Here is a 13,836-nt window from a genome sequence, read left to right on the forward strand (position 1 = left end):
TACCTAAAATTTCTTTCTTGTGACTCTTCTCAACACTGTCAAGAAAGTTTCCCTTTCAGAATCTTAAATCACAAAATCATAATTACCTTTATATTAAGCCCTGAATAAAGTATCTCATTCACTATCTTATTTCATTATTTCAGTAAGGAGAACTACCACCACCACAAGAATCTAAAAGATTACTTCACAGCATGTTTCATGCTGGCAAACCCTTCATAGGGCCAACTCATCAGCTCGAGATAGAGATCCTTTACACCCTGCCCTCATTGTCTAATCAGCACCTTAAGTAACAGCAATAATATTATGAACTTTCATGCAGTTCTACAGTTTCCTCTGATTATCCTTCTCCTACCGCATTTATTTACCTCAGTAACTACTGGCTCCTCCTCTGACTTGGCATCTTACACACATCTTTCAACACCTTGTTCAAATGTCAACTTGCTTTTTTCAGAACACTCTAAGAATTTAATTTCTCCCTCTATTTTTTCATACAGTGTTATAAACTATCTTTCCATAAAAAATACTAATCACTGAAGTCTAACAATATTACTAGCGTATGTTTAATAAATGTTTGCTAAAATCATGTATTGCTTGACAAACAAAACTAATATTCTAGCAGCTGATTTTTAAAGCATCTATTAAATAAATTTTATTTTTTTGCCATTAGCTTTTATTAGAATTGTGAAGACTGACGCAGTGCTTAATTTACATTCAACTCAGCAAATCACTACTATTCAAAGATACTTTTTCAAATCACAAAAATAATAATTCATATACCAAGTTCTATGTACAGCATAATACTAAAAGTGGGAAAGCTCCGTATGTTAGTTTTTATTTTTAAAAAGAAGCTGCTAATAGGATAACTACCACTAGATTTTAAATAAAATATACTTCGTTGTTGAGCTTCTAACATTTTTCTGGTTTTTACACAATTAAAATAAAAAATCATTAAAATTTGCCTTCTTATGCCAAAATAAGTTATTTTTCTTTAATTTTGGTTTTCCAACAGAAAGTTAAAGGAACTTTAACCATTTTGCCATTATCCCTACTTACTCCTATCTATTCCACCCCCTTAAATAATTATTTCCTGAGGTACCTGCCAAAGTAACCTATGAATGAAATAGGGGAGGAAGAAATTTCCCAAGCAGGATAGCCTTAATAACTCTTAAATTACAATTGTATCAGAACACAATCTGTCAAAAAGTATCAAGAACTTAAAAAAATGCTCATATGCTTTTGACCCAGTAATCTGACTTCTGGACATCCATCCAAAGGAAATATCCAAATACTTTTTTTTTTTTTTTTTTTGAGACAGAGTCTCACTCTGTTGCCCAGGCTAGAGTGAGTACCGTGGCGTCAGCCTAGCTCACAGCAACCTCAAACTCCTGAGCTCAAGCGATCCTCCTGTCTCAGCCTCCCGAGTAGCTGGGACTACAGGCATGCACCACCATGCCCGGCTAATTTTTTTTTATATATATATTTTTAGCTGTCCATATAATTTCTTTCTATTTTTAGTAGAGATGGGGTCTCGCTCTTGCTCAGGCTGGTCTCGAACTCCTGAGCTCAAACGATCCGCCCACCTCGGCCTCCCAGAGTGCTAGGATATCCAAATACTTTTTATGTCCAAAGATTATTCACTGCAGCTTTCTTTGCAAAACAAGTTTCATAAAAATAATATCAAGGATCAGACATGTTCATCAAATTATAGTACAAATACACTATGTAATATTATGTATCAAGTTTTGAATTTTCAAAGTTTAAGTTTTTTAAAAACTTGATACACAATATTACATGGGAAACATACACGAGAAAATGTATGTAACAAGTTCATAATAGGAAAAGAGCGTAATTTAGAAATAGAATAAAGAGAATTTAGATAATTTCTTCTACTGGGAATGAAAATCCTTATCAATTCAGTTGCCAGATATAAATCAGACAGCAGGCAGGCAAAAGGGTGGGGGGCACAAGTTGCTTTACTTAGCAGCCCCAGGGGATTATTTATAACTGCTTCAGAGACTGCTGTTGTTAATATCCAACAAAAAAAAATAAACTGAAAAAGACAGCAAGAGAATGGCCTATAAAGATGGTCAGGTTTTCAGCTGCTTCTCAATGAGACTAGTTGGATTATTATCACAGTACACTAGGATTCCTTCATGCTAGTACTTTCTTGGTCTTACCAAAATGAATCAACAAAGGTTTACATACAACTACATAAATACTGTCACTCAACTAAGGCAATGATAAAATGCCAGCACCTGTAAGGTATACCAACTTCAGAAAAGATAAAATATGAAAAAGGTGTCTTATAACTGATGATAAAGGATATTTTAATTTTAGTAACATACTCCTTTAAATAAGCCTCTGTCAAATTTGTCTTTAAAAAGCTGTTGGGGACATAATCTTTTATCATGAAATTCACAAAAAGTAACTGTATGCAAAGAAAAAGAGAATTTTAATACAGATACTAAAAGAATCAGGTAAAACTGACTGTATTCTCATACAGTAAGGAAATTAGAGAAAAAAATGAATCAGATTAAGGAAGCAAGTGAGAATGAGACTAATAATGCTTTCTATCAATACTGGAAATAATAAGCCTCACTCCAGAATCAAGACTTGAGAAATGTCACAAATTTACTTTAAAATACCTCAATACAAGCCAGGCCTTTAAAATACCTCAACACAGGCTCATGCCTGTAATTCCAGCACTTTGGGAGGCTGAGGTGGGAGGACTGCTTATGGCTAGGAATTCAAGACCAGCCTGGGCAACTTAGCAAGACCCATCTCCATAAAAAATTTTAAAAATTGGCCAGGCATGGTGGTGCACACCTGTATGTAGTCCTAGCTACCCTGGAGGCTAAGACAGAAGGATTGCCTGAGCCCAGAAATTTGAGGCTGCAGTGAATTATGGTTATGCTACTGTACTCCAGCCTGGGCAACAGAGTGAGAGCCTGTCTCTGGAAAAAAAATAAATAAATAAACCCTCAACACAGCATGGTGGTGGTGCAGGAAAATATCTCAACATAGTTGAGAAATAGTAATAGTACAGTTGTACCTTGGTACACTTGGGGGATTGGTTTTAAGACTGCCCAAGTATACCCAAATCTGTGTATATACAAATCCGCGCATGTGAAGTCCTGAAGTTGGCCCTGTATATACAAAAGGTTGGCCCTCTGTACACTTGGGTTTTTTCAATCCATGTTTGTTTGAAAGAAATCTGCATATAGGTGGACCTGTGTAGTTCAAACTCAATCAAAGGTCAACTGTAGTAATAGCAGTAGTGGTGGTGGTGCCATGTTTCTCAACTTTGGCTGTAGATATACCCAGGGAGCTTGTAAAACTCTCAAAAGCCAGTCTGCACTGAAATTTACATCCCAAGACTGATCAGCTAGTATTTAATTAGAAAAGTTTTATTTAGAGATGGCTGCTATAAGATTTTTGCCATATTAATCTTTTTTTTTTGAGACAGAGTCTCGCTCGGTTGCCTGGGCTATAGGGGCGTGGCATCAGCCTAGCTCACAGCAACCTCAAATTCCTGGGCTCAAGTGATCCTCCTGCTCTAACCTCCCGAGTAGCTGGGATTACAGGAGTGTGCCACCACGTCCGGCTAATTTTTTCTATTTTTAGTTGTCTGGCTAACTTCTTTCGATTTTTACTAGAGACGGGGTCTCATTCTTGCTGAGGCTGGTCTCGAACTCCTGATCTCAAGCGATCCTCCTACCTTGGCCTCCCAGAGTGCTAGTGTCATATTAATCTTTGATCAACACCAAAGGTTTTCCCAACTGAAGTGGGCTTTCATTGATGAAATTAGTGGCTTATTAAATAGCAATATGGGATTTCATTGGTGAAACTCATAGTATTTCAGTTATATACATTAGCTAAATTAATCTAGAGACACAATCTATCCTTGCATAAAGGAAAGAGAAGACTCTGACAAGGCCTATACCCTTAGGGATGACACATTGGGTTTAATTCCTAAAATATCTGAGGTTCTGGGTTAACAAAATCTTGACTCTGGAATATTGTTTTATCTGCCTAGGGTGAACATTTTATTCAACAACAGAGAGCTGGGGCTTCATCATATTTAAAGAAGAGGCTACATAAAATATTTTATGCATGCTGACTGATTGTCTGGTTAAATGTCTGTGTCAAAATCTGCATACATATCAAAGTAAATAAACATCATACCCAAGAAAACACCTACCAAAAACTGAAGAGTTGGCCATGTGCAAATTTGCTTCGGTTAATTTGTAACAATGAGAATGACCAGAAATTCAAAATATCAGAAACAAAAGAATTATACATATCTTGGGAGGGGTTTTGGACTAAATAAATAAACTAGATCAATCCAATCAAGAGAAAACAGGCATGGGCTAACAAGAATGGCATATACAACAGGAGGAAGCACATGGGCTTCAAGTGTTCTAAAGTTCTTATATTTATTGTTCAGAATAAGAGTAAAAGGTATTTATTGACTTTAGACTTTTTAAAGTTAAATATGTATATTAAAATTTCTAGAATAACCATTAAAGAAGAGAAAAAGAATTAATAACTTCCACACTAATAAGAAGGGAAAATGAACTGAGAAAATACAATCCAAAAGAAAACACGAAAGGAATAAAGTCTCTAATATTTAAAAATTGAGAAACACATTTCTAAATAACTCATGGGACAAAGACAGAAAATCACAGAGGAAATAACATGTTAGAATAATAACACATTACATATTAAAACTTGTGGGATACACCTAAAATGCTATTTAAAGGAAAGTTTACCAAAAATACTATTAGAAAGGAAGGCTGATAATCAATGCAATAAGCAACTGACTTATGAAACTAGAAAAAGAAACAAAATGAACTCAAAGACAGCAAGAAAAGAAAAAATAATAAGAGAAGAAAGAAAGGGGAAAAAGATAAAAGAACTATCTCTGCCATTAACAGGCTACTAATTTTTTACTCTGCATAATTTTCATTTAGTTCTCCAAGGAAGGATCAGATTGCTTGTATCAAACATAATCTTTAATTGATATGTAAACTATCCTACATGTATATTTATGTTCACACATATACATATGCATGTGTGTATATAGGTACATAAACATGTGTATATATGTATGTGTGTCTAAAAGGAGAATGGGGGGTTGGGGTGGTGGCACAGACAGGGTAAGGACACAAGGGAATTTTCTATTTAAAAGATGTTTCTTTGAAAAGACCATCTTTGAAACTGACCATCCTTTGGCAAGAATGATGAAGAGAAAAAAAGGCAGAAATAAACAATATTATAAATTTAAAAAGGGCAATGCCTACATATGCTATAGACATAGAAAGATAATAATATGGTATTATCAATAATAATTTGAAAATATATATGAAATGAAAATTCCTAGAAAAAAATAGCCTAGCAAAATCAACTTTTAATAGAAAATCTGAATAGTACTATAACCATTAAAAATGTTAACCAGCAGTATGAAATCATCCCTCAAAGGGAATTACAAAACCCAGGTAAGTTTTACTAGTAAGAAATGATCCTTATTCACAATACATAGAACCAAAAAAGAATTATTCAGAAAATATAAAGAACTACAAATCAGTAAAAGGATGATCCAATATAATAATGAGCAAAAATCTTAAATGGGCATGTCACAGAATAGGAAACCTGAATGACCAATAAATTATATCCCACTTCATTAGTAAACAGGGAAATTCACTTAAAATTCATAATCAAAAACAAAACAATGGCAAAAATAAGAATACCAAGTACTGATGAGAATACAGATTAATTAAAAACTGTTATATACTGCTACTAAACATGGAAATTATACAACTACTGAAAAACAATCTGGCATTATCCACAGAGATGTGTGTATATATGTGTGTGTGTGTATATATATATATTTTAACCTGTGTTTTTTGAAGCATTTTTTATATTAGTAATAAACTGAAAATAAATCCACATCCATCAAAAGTAAGATAAACTGTAATATATTCATAAAACAGAAACCTCTAGAGCAGCGAAATTAAATAAGTCTCAGGAATATAATATCGAACAAAAAAAAATACCAGCTGACTATTATATATAGTACAATTGTATTTATATAAAGTTTAAGATATGTAAAATAAACAATACATTGATTACAGATCTAAATACGTGGTAGAACTTCATGAGAAAGAATAAATACCAAATTTACAATTGTGGCTACTTCTGATGAGAGAGATGACAGGATCAGGAAAAGTTACATAATGGACTTTAAGGTAATGTTAATGTTCTTTTTCTGTAGCAACTAATATTTAAAACAAATGTTTAAAACTGTTTCAGTGTGTAGTATTTGAAATACAATAGTTATTTTCTTTATGGGAACTTTTAGACAAAGATAGAATCACTGAATAAAATTCATTTATAAAACATACTTTTTAAAAAAAAAAAAAGTGATTTTGAGGCTGGGCAGGTGGCTCACACCTGTAATCCCAGCACTTTGGGAGGACAAGAGGGAGGATTGCTTGAGGCCAGGAGTTTGAGATCAGCCTGAACAACACAGTGAGATCTGTCTCTATCACAAAAAAAAAAAAAAAAAAAAAAAGAAAGAAAGAAAGGAAGGAAGGAAGGAAGGAAGGAAGGAAGGAAGGAAAGAGAAAAGAAAAGTATATTTTTGGAATACTAATGAGTACCATGAAATTCTCTATAACTATGAAACTAAAATCAATTGGGGGTGGAGGGAAAGGGATGTTCATGAAAGAATAGTTCTGAGCATGAGTTATACTTATAACAAAAGTAATATATACTTCATAGCAGTAACATAGTTATTATCCTACCTTTACTGGTGAAATATGAGAATGAGAAACAAATCCATGGACATTCTCAATCTCTGACAGATTCTTCTCTGAGACATGAACCAATTCTGGACCTATCACCTCATTAGTGATTTGCGGGGAAATGTGCTCTTGAGGAGGTGTATCTTCATCCTGATAACGATATTTCTGTAAAGTAGAGAAAACAAATAAGAAGAAACCCTGAAAAGCAAAGTGAGTTTACTTCAAATCATGGTTTTCCAAACTAGCAAAATACTCAATATTTAACAATATGAAAATTGTTTTTATGGTTTAACACATCAAATCTGAGAAAAATAATATTTTATTTTAGAAGTGATGTCAGTAATTTAATAACATGATTTAATCTGATTATTAAAAATAATCCGAAGCTAGATGATAAAGAAACCTAAATACTGATCTGCCCATTTCTTACCTAATGTTAGCTGAACCATATATCCTCTAAGACATTAGCTATTTAAATGAAGTCAACCTGAAAAGCCAAAGTTATTCAGCTAAATTATTCTGGTTTTATTTTTCAGTTAACTTGTATAAAAATGACTTAAAAAAAACAGTCATTTCAATTTCTAACTGAAAATTATTCCAGTTGATAATAGCATTTTTCTTTTACCTACAAAATAATCTCTCTCTTCTCACACACCCCTATGCAATCTATTTTTAAAAGATCAACTAGTATTTGAAAACCAAAGCTACCTCACACTATACACAAAAATAAATAATTATACGAAATAGGAGAAAATATAGTGTATGTTTCTCAACTCAGGCTGAGAAAGTCTATGTATAAACAAAACCAAAACAAAATAGAACATTCTCTTTCCTATCACCTCCAAATAAACCCATCCATAACGAAAAGGCACAATAGAAAAAAATTTTTCAACAATAAACAAAGGATTATTAGCTACTATAAGCTGCTCTTGTAAATGGTTTTTAAAAAGACTAGTAGTCAGCAAACAGAAAGGGACATTCAAAAAAGGCATACAAATGGGTCAGTAAACTTAGAAAAAATGCTCAAACTTCTTTAGTAAGCAAAAAAAATACAGCATCAAGCATTCAGAGAAATGGACATAGATCATCACATTCATGGTAGAGATCTTTTTCTGGAGGGCAGTTTTGTAATATGCCTCAAAAGTCCTGAAAATGTTTCCACTCCCTGATCCAGTAATTCCACTTCTAGGAATTAATCTGAGAGACAGTATCAATGAGGAGCATAAATACTCTTTGTGTATAGAAAAAAATATACATTTATAAACACACAAAAAATCTGGACTGCTGACAGTTACTATACAACCTCCAGCATCAATTTTTAAACAATATCCTTCCAGAAATGGTACAATTACATGGAAAATAACAATCTTGCTTACATTAGGTAGCTTATTTAACATAAGAAATCTGTTTTTATATGTAATTGCAATTATTTTCAAAACCAATGTGAGGCTAAAGGTAACATAAACATAACAGTTTATATACTCAGTTGAGTAGAAGCAAAATCTCAGTACTCTCATACCTTAGTAGATATAAAGAATAAAATTTGGTACCATCTTTTTAAACTTTACAGGTACTTCCACAATTTAGTATGTACTTTAGGGACAGATACATGCACAGGGATATTACTAGAGTGTAGTTTGGAATAAAAGAAAAATTGGAAACAAACTGCCTATCCATAGACTAAAAAAATGGCTAAATAAATTATGGTACACCCATCCTAGGAAATACGATGTAGAAGTTAAATTGGTTAAAAATCTACTTCTTTTAATAGGAAAAGTTGAAGACATAGATTATTGAATAAGGAAAGCATGCTTCAAAACTATACACAGATATCACTATACTTATTTAATATATAAAATTATATATACATAAATATATAAAAACTATAAATATATAAATATACATACAGTTTGAACATTTTTAAGCAAAGCAACAGTGTATGTATATAGTAACATTATATATGTATATGAGTGTGGGTGTATGAGAGAGAGAGAGAAAGAGAAAGAGAGAGAGGGCGTTTGTGTGTATCTCCATATCCATGAATGTACATAAGTAATTTGGGGGGATATGAAAGGAATTAAAACAAAAAATGGTCCATCCTGAAAAGGGAAAGAAGAAATCATTGTTTAAAATTATGTCCTTTAAGTATCTTTTAATCTATAAGTTTCCCCTTGATCCCTTTTTATTCCTTATAATTACTGAAAAACTCAAGGCATTTGACCTATAGGGGTTCCCACTAAAATCACTGCACACTCATGGGTCATTCAACGTAGTCCTTTGGCTTCTGCATTTCTTTAAAATGGGCAGCTGGACACAACAACTGGCTTAGTCTCAAGTCAATTCTTTTGATTAAACTATAGGTGTTCCTTCATCAGGAAGCACATAATGTCTGGTTATCTCTTTTCGTGATGTTAGCAGCTCTTGATACTCATGCCTAAATCAAGTCATTCACTGGGAGTTGTAAAATGGTGATAATCTAATTCTAAATTTCTTTTTCATTAATTTGATGAAATACATGTATTAAGACATAACTCTCTTTACCTACTATTTGGTTACCTGTTGGTATGGTTCACAAAGGAATAACAGGGAAAATGCTTGAATTCGTCCCTTCATTTACTAGTTTTCAAGATAGATTAAAAAATTGGCTCCCTGTCATCCTCCTAAAATGATCAATTAGGTTTCTATCAATCATTCAATGCAATCCCTATCAAAACCCCACCTGGACCTCCCCTCAATCCCAGAAATCAACAAGCTGATCGTAGCATCCATATGGAATTGCAAAGGATCCAGAAAAGCCAAAACAATCTTTTTTTTTTTTTTCTTTTGAGACAGAGTCTCGCTCTGTTGTCCAGGCTAGAGTGCCGTGGCGTCAGCCTTGCTCACAGCAACCTCAAACTCCTGGGCTTAAGCAATCCTTCTGCCTCAGCCTCCTGAGTAGCTGGGACTACAGACATGCGCCACCATGCCCGGCTTATTTTTTCTATACACGTTTTTAGTTGTCCAGATAATTTATTTCTATTTTTAGTAGAGACGGGGGTCTCGCTCCTGGTCTCAAACTCCTGACCTTGAGCGATCCTCCCGCCTCGGCCTCCCAGAGTGCTAGGATTATAGGCGTGAACTACCGTGCCCGGCCGCCAAAACAATCTTAAAAAAGAAAAACAAAGTGGAGAACTTACACTTTCTGATTTCAAAACTTATTACAAAGCTACATTAATCAAGACTATGGTACTGGAATAAGGATAGACACATAAATCAATGGACTACAATTAACAGTCCAGAAAGATATCCTTACATTTATGGTCAACTGATTTTCAACATGTGTACCAAGACATAGAAAGAGAAAGAAAATCTTTTCAGCAAATGATATTGGGACAACTGGGTAAAGGAATGAAATTTAGAACCCTTCCTTACACTATGCACAAAAATTGACTCAAAATAGACCAAGACCTAAATGTTAAATATAAGAGCTAAAGTTATAAAACTCTTAGAAGAATACTTAAGTGCAAATCTTATGACCTTGAATTAGGCAATGGTTTCTTAGTTATAACATCTAAAGTATTAGCAACTAAAGAACAAAAACAGATAAATTGGACTTCATCAAAACAAACTTTTGTTTATCAAAAGCTACTATTTCCACTATAAGAAAGTGAAAAGACAACTGAAAGAATAGGAAAAAATACTTACAAATTATATATTTGGTAAGGGGTTAGCATCCAGAATACACAAGAAACTCTTACAATTCAACAATAAAAAGACAACCCAATTTTAAAACGGGCAAAGGATTTCAACAGACATTTTTCCAAAGAAGATATACAAATGGCCAATAAACACATGAAAAGATGTTTTACACCATTAGTCATTAAATAAATGCAAATCCAAAGCACAAAATATGACTTTACACCCAATAGGATAACTACAATAAAAAAGACTGACAATGATACATGTTGTTGAGAACATGGAAAAATGAGAACGTTCAAAATTGCTCATAGGGATGTAAAATGACACATCTGCTCTGGAAAACAGTTTGACACTTTCTCAAAAGGTTTCACTGAGTTGTTACCATACAACCAAGCAATTCCACTCAAGAGAATTGGAAACATCCATCCTAACAAAAACTTGTACATAAATGTTCACAGCAGCACTAGTCATAAAAGCCCCCAAACGGAAACAATCCAAATGTCTATCAATTTATGAATGTATAAAATGTGGTATAACCACACTATGGAACATTCCATAAAAAAGAATTAAGTATTAATATATATTATAAAATGGAACCTTGAAAACGTTATGCTAAGATAAAAACGCCAGACACAAATGGCCACATATAATTCCCTTTATATGAAATGTTCAGAATAGGCAAAATCATAGAGCCACAAAGTAGATTAGTGGACGACAAGCACTGGGGAAAGAGAGAAAAGGGTGTCAACTGCTAGTAGATATGAAATTTCTTTTGGGGGTGATGAAAACATTCTGAAATTAGTGGTGGTAGTTGCACAATCTTGTACACAGAACTGTATACTTTAAAAGAGTAAACTTTATCGTATGTCAATACCTTAATTTAAAAATTATTGTAAAAATTATCATTATAAATTGATAAATTACACAGATTTGGTTTAAATCCACCACAGATGTCCTTTTTTGAAGTTCAAATTGTCATACCTCTAGCCAGTAGGAATCTATTAGTTTCTGTATTTCCCTGTACTTGTACCTTTAAGAGAGAACCTAATATAACAAAATACAGTTACCAAAGGTAAATTCTATTATTTGTTACATGTTGAGCATCCCTAATCTGAAAATATAAAATCCTAAATGCTCCAAAATTTGACAGCACCAACATGACACCACTAGTGGAAAATTCCACAGGTGACCTCACGTGACAGGTCAGAATCAAAAGGCAGTCAAAACTTTGTTTCATGCATAAAATTCTTAAAAATATTGTATAAAATTACCTTCAGGCTATGTGTATAAGGTGTATATGAAACATAAATTTTGTGTTTAGACCTAGGTCCCATCCCCAAGATATCTCACTATATAAATGCAAATATTGCAAAATATGAAACATTTTTGGTCCCATTCTGTCACAGTCTGTTTTGTATTGCTATAAAAGAATACCTGAGACTAGGGAATCTAAAAAGAAAAGAGGTTTATTTGGCTCATGGTTCTGCAGGTTATACAAGAAGCATGGCACCAATATCTGCTTCTGGTGAGCTTCAGAGGGCTTCCAATCAAGGTGGAAGGTGAAGGGGGAGCATGTGTGTCACATGGTAAGAGAGGAGGGGAGGTGCCACTCTTAAAACAACCAGCTCTTGTGTGAACTAACAGAGTGAGCACTCACTCATTACCACCACAGGGAGGGCACCAAACTATTCATGAGGGATCTGCTCCCATGACCCAAACACCTTCCACTCAGCCCTACCTCCAACATTAGAGATCCAATTTCAACATGAGATTTGGAGGGAATAAACATCCAAACTATCACAAGCACTTCAGATAAAGAATACTCAAGCTGTAATGATTCAAAAAAGGGAAACCTTGGCTTCATTAAAATTACGTGAGAAAGTATTTCCAAATAGCTTTCAGACCCACCACTTACACTGCATAGTAATATTCATCTGCATTTCTTATTATCTAAAGGTTGATCTCAATCTATTTCCAAAATTTTTTTAACATTGAAAAAGTCATATAAAACCATTTGCTAATAGAGTAGAACTTAGAAAACTAAAACCTTCCACAAAGATGTTCCAAAATTCTAACTTACTTAATACTTATTAATTACAAAGTGATGATGAGGGTATAGGAATGAAGGAGAAAGGACATTTAAAAATGACTAGAGTAAGAACATTCTAAACACATTTCCCCATCTTTTTAAAATGCTTTTAAGGCAGTATCTTTGGTATAAAACCTTCCACTCTCCTTAATCTTGGTTAACAATAGTAGCAATATTTTTTTACTTACTACTGAGACTTGAAATTTGTTTTAATTTGGAATGTGACCATGTAACTGCTTCACTGCTGTTAGATAATTTCCAGATTTCTTTCTTTAGAAACAATCAGTTTCTGATTATGGAAATGATATAGGTTTCCAAATCTATTAGAAAATTTAAAATGACTAAAATTAAGACCAAAAATTTACTAAGTAGTAGCACAAGGTTCTTAAATCAATCACAAACTGAACAAATATAATTATTATTAATTTATAAATATCTTCCCATAAATACTTATATTCATTCAGTAAAAAAATTAAAAAGGAATATTTTATTACCACATACTGCTCCATGCACTCCAACATACTCCATTTTAAGAAAAACAATGAGACGTTAACATAAAAGCAGTGGTGAGGTTTAACGTGAATTCTTGAAACAGATGAGGATTAATATGTGTTGATAAACAGAGACAGAACCAGCACCACTCTGGAACCCAACTTCCAAATTTCAACAAAATTCGAGGTGCTAGGTATATAGTGTGGGTGTTTTTAAGGAGGGGGGATAAATAAAACTTAGATGTTCATATAAATATTTTAAATGTTTGTAAAAATTCAAGGATAAGTGCCAGTACAGAAATGAGAAAGACCACATAAACCATTAGGAGAGAGAGAAAATTAAAATCAAAAAATAAAAAAACCTCCTGAAAATAGCAAAGTTAACAAATGGGAAGTAAGAGTTAAAACAAATGCACGAAAACCATGATAAATATTAATACAAGATAGAATTTAAAAATGTGATTAACAAAAAATGTAAGTACATTATATCTGAATTGAAATTCTATAAAATAAAAGCTAATTCCTGAATTTTTGAGGAAGATGAAAATCTTCCAAAATCATTAGACAATCAGATTACAGAACCTGACAAAACAAGAGATCAATTTTACTTTGAATATGAATTTAAAAATGTTTTGGAAGGGAAAATAGCAAACTGAATCTAACAACATAAAGTGAAATGTGTTCCAAAAATACCAGGATGGTTCAATTTTAAGACATTCATATATCTACATATTGAATGAATAGATCAAAGAACAAAATTCATATGATCATC

At 33.1% G+C, this 13,836-nt stretch overlaps 1 protein-coding gene across 18 annotated transcripts in view; it reads right to left on the minus strand.

Annotated features, from left to right (window-relative positions):
- Positions 1 to 13,836, minus strand: part of DLG1 (discs large MAGUK scaffold protein 1) — a 282,135-nt gene that overhangs the window by 177,031 nt on the left and 91,268 nt on the right. For all 18 annotated transcript variants that reach the window (XM_069475188.1, XM_069475185.1, XM_069475186.1 and 15 more), the window contains exon 5: positions 6,807 to 6,971. In XM_069475188.1, the coding sequence (XP_069331289.1) occupies positions 6,807 to 6,971 (165 nt within the window). The remainder of the gene's footprint in view (positions 1 to 6,806; positions 6,972 to 13,836) is intronic.

The sequence above is a fragment of the Eulemur rufifrons genome, chromosome 7 (genome assembly GCF_041146395.1).
Source record: "Eulemur rufifrons isolate Redbay chromosome 7, OSU_ERuf_1, whole genome shotgun sequence".
Classification (NCBI taxonomy): domain Eukaryota; kingdom Metazoa; phylum Chordata; class Mammalia; order Primates; family Lemuridae; genus Eulemur; species Eulemur rufifrons.